This window comes from Bison bison, unplaced genomic scaffold, assembly GCF_000754665.1.
Source record: "Bison bison bison isolate TAMUID 2011002044 unplaced genomic scaffold, Bison_UMD1.0 scf7180017864289, whole genome shotgun sequence".
NCBI classification, from domain to species: domain Eukaryota; kingdom Metazoa; phylum Chordata; class Mammalia; order Artiodactyla; family Bovidae; genus Bison; species Bison bison.
In genome coordinates, this window is record NW_011494861.1 from 10,979,308 (window position 1) to 10,981,853 (window position 2,546).

A 2,546-nucleotide genomic window follows, 5' to 3' on the forward strand; every position below is an offset into this window, starting at 1 on the left:
CTCCTGGACACCACCCATCGACTTTGATGTGGGTGCCTGGGAGCCCGCCCCCCCAGGAGAGGGCTGGGGGGCCTCGGTGGGTGAGGTGGGCAGTGCCCTCAAGAGAAAACACGTGCCTGCTGCGCCCCCTGACTGAGGATCCCCCTCTGTTCCCACCTCTCCCCTTCCAGCCGGACCACCCACTCTTGGCATCGGCCCTGCTGCAGCTCAGGGGGGATGTGAAGGAGACCTACAAGGTCCTCTTTGTAGCCCAGGTGGTGACCGGTCCCTGAGGCCACAGGATTTTCTCCACAGAGCCCCCTGATCTTCCTGCCACCCTCGAAGCCCTCCCCTGGCCTGTCTACCAGGCCGAACCACCCAGGGGCCTGGGACCTGGGCAGTTTCAAAAGGGCAGCCTCCTGCATGGCCCCAAGGGGCACTCCTGCTGTCCTGGCTTCAGCTCCCGTCCCAGCTCCACATCAGAACCAGCCAAGAGGCCAGTCCCAACCACAGCCTGCTCCCAGCCTGAGCCCTAAGGGTCCCCAGCCCCACCAACACCCACTCAGCCTTTCGAGGTCCTGGTGGGGAACAGCTGCCCCCACAGACCTGTCAATAAACCCTGTGTGAATCTGTGCCTCCATGCCTGCAGTGTGGGCTGCAGTGAGCAGGTGGGCCCAAGGGGAGGAGCCCTCGGGGGCTGCCCCCGCCCACACACACGTCAGCCCAAAAAACAATGAACTCAGCCTGGACAACTAGAGGGGCTTCCTGAGCCCTGGGGAAATGGCTGGAGGGGGTTTGGGGTGGAATTGAGGCCAACCCACAGCTGGAGAGGCCGGCGAGCAGGGGGAGCTGCAGATTCCAAGGTCCAGGCAGCCCCTTAGCCCCCTGCTTTCCCAAGTCCCTGGCCCCAAGCAAGGAGTGAGCCCTCACTGCATCCTCCCTCATGGCCCAGTCAGGGTCCAGGGGGAGGCCCACCTGTCAGTTTGGTTTCCCACTATTCTGAAGTGAGCCCAGGCTCAGCCTTCTGGGTCCTGACCAGCTCTTCAAGGGAGAAGCCCCCTCTCCCAATGCATGAGACCTTGCTGGGAGCTCAGAACGGTACCTGCACCAGTGCCTGCCTTCTAGAGAGTGGCAGGGGAGACACTGTCCCCACAGAGCTCACCCAGCCAGGCCCCCTGTGTACAGCACAGCATGCCCAGCCTGTGCCAGCCTGTGCCAGCCCTAGGAGACCAAATGTAGCCCTCCCTGGCAGAAGTGGAGGGCCAGCTACATCCAGGGCTTCTCCTGGGCACAGGCCTCAGGACACCAGCCTGGAGTCCTCACCTTACTTCTTCAGTGCCCTTGGCATCTGGAAGTCTGCCCTCTCCCTAACCCTGAGCCCACAACAGTGGCCGCAGAGCAGCCTTTTGTGGGACTTCTGTCCAGTGGGCAGACCCTCACCAGGCTGCTGCTCACCAGATGGGAGAAAAACCCAGGTCCTGCAGTCAGGTCAGGCCCCAAAGGAGTCCTCCCTGCAGGGCACTGCCCCACCTCCTCCTTGGGTAAGCCCCTCTCTTCTAAATGCTGGCCTGGCTCTTGGGGTTTAGAACCAGCGGGCCTTGGCGCTTACTGGCCCAGATCCTGCCTGCACTCCTGCATCCTGGCTGCACTTCTGCCCATCCTTTTCCTTCCCACTCCTGAGCCAGGAGCCTGGCTGGAGCAGGGTGAGCTGGGGGCCACCGTAGAGCCCGGAGGCGTGGGACAGCTTCAGGACAGAGCCTGGGCAGAGATCATGCAACGGGCCTGGCAAGTGCAGGCAGGATAGAGTCAAGCTGAGGAGGTGAAAATGAAAGTCACTCAGTAGTGTCCGACTCTTTGCAACCCCATGGACTATTCAGTCCACGGAATTCTCCAGGCCACAATACTGGAGTGGGTAGCCTTTCCCTTCTCCAGGGGATCTTCCCAACCCAGGGATCGAAGCCAGGTCTCCCACATTGCGGGCAGATTCTTTACCAGCTGAGCCACAAAGGAAGCCCAAGAATACTGGAGTGGGTCGCCTATCCCTTCGCCAAAGGCTCTTCCCTACCCAGGGATCAAACCAGGGTCTCCTGCATTGGAGGCGAATCCTTTACTAACTGAGCTATCAGGGAAGCCCAAGCAGAGGAGGCCCTGCCCTCAAAGAGCTGCAGTCATTTCCCCTCCAGGGGGTAGACGTTTGAGGAACGTGTCCTGATTGCAATGAAGAAAGACAGGCAGGGCAGCTTCCTCTCCCTCCCTCCCCAGACAAGGCCCCTTGCCATGCGGACCAATTCCCTTAGCCTGACCGCCCGACGGATAAGCAGAGGGCAGAGGGCAGCGAGCGTGCACAATTAATGTCGCTGAACTATGCTCTTGGAACGCCTCAGCGTCTTGACTGCTGCAACCCTTATCTTGAGCACCCGGGTGTGTGAGAGGCGTGGCCGCCACCCTCCGAGGCCACACCCAAGCACAACTGTCCATGGGACGCCTCCGTCCACCCTGAGCCCGACTGCAAGACGCCGAAGGGCAAGACTGCCCGCCACCCCGTGACCCTATGCTAAGGAAACATC

General features: G+C 61.3%; 1 protein-coding gene across 1 annotated transcript in view; it reads left to right on the forward strand.

Moving 5' to 3' along the window:
- Window positions 1–272, forward strand: part of LOC104996087 (uncharacterized protein C1orf222-like) — a 1,814-nt gene extending 1,542 nt beyond the window's left edge. Inside the window, exon 5 of the mRNA XM_010850217.1 lies at window positions 171–272. Coding sequence (XP_010848519.1) covers window positions 171–272 — 102 coding nt within the window. The remainder of the gene's footprint in view (window positions 1–170) is intronic.
- The last annotated feature ends 2,274 nt before the right edge of the window (window positions 273–2,546 follow it).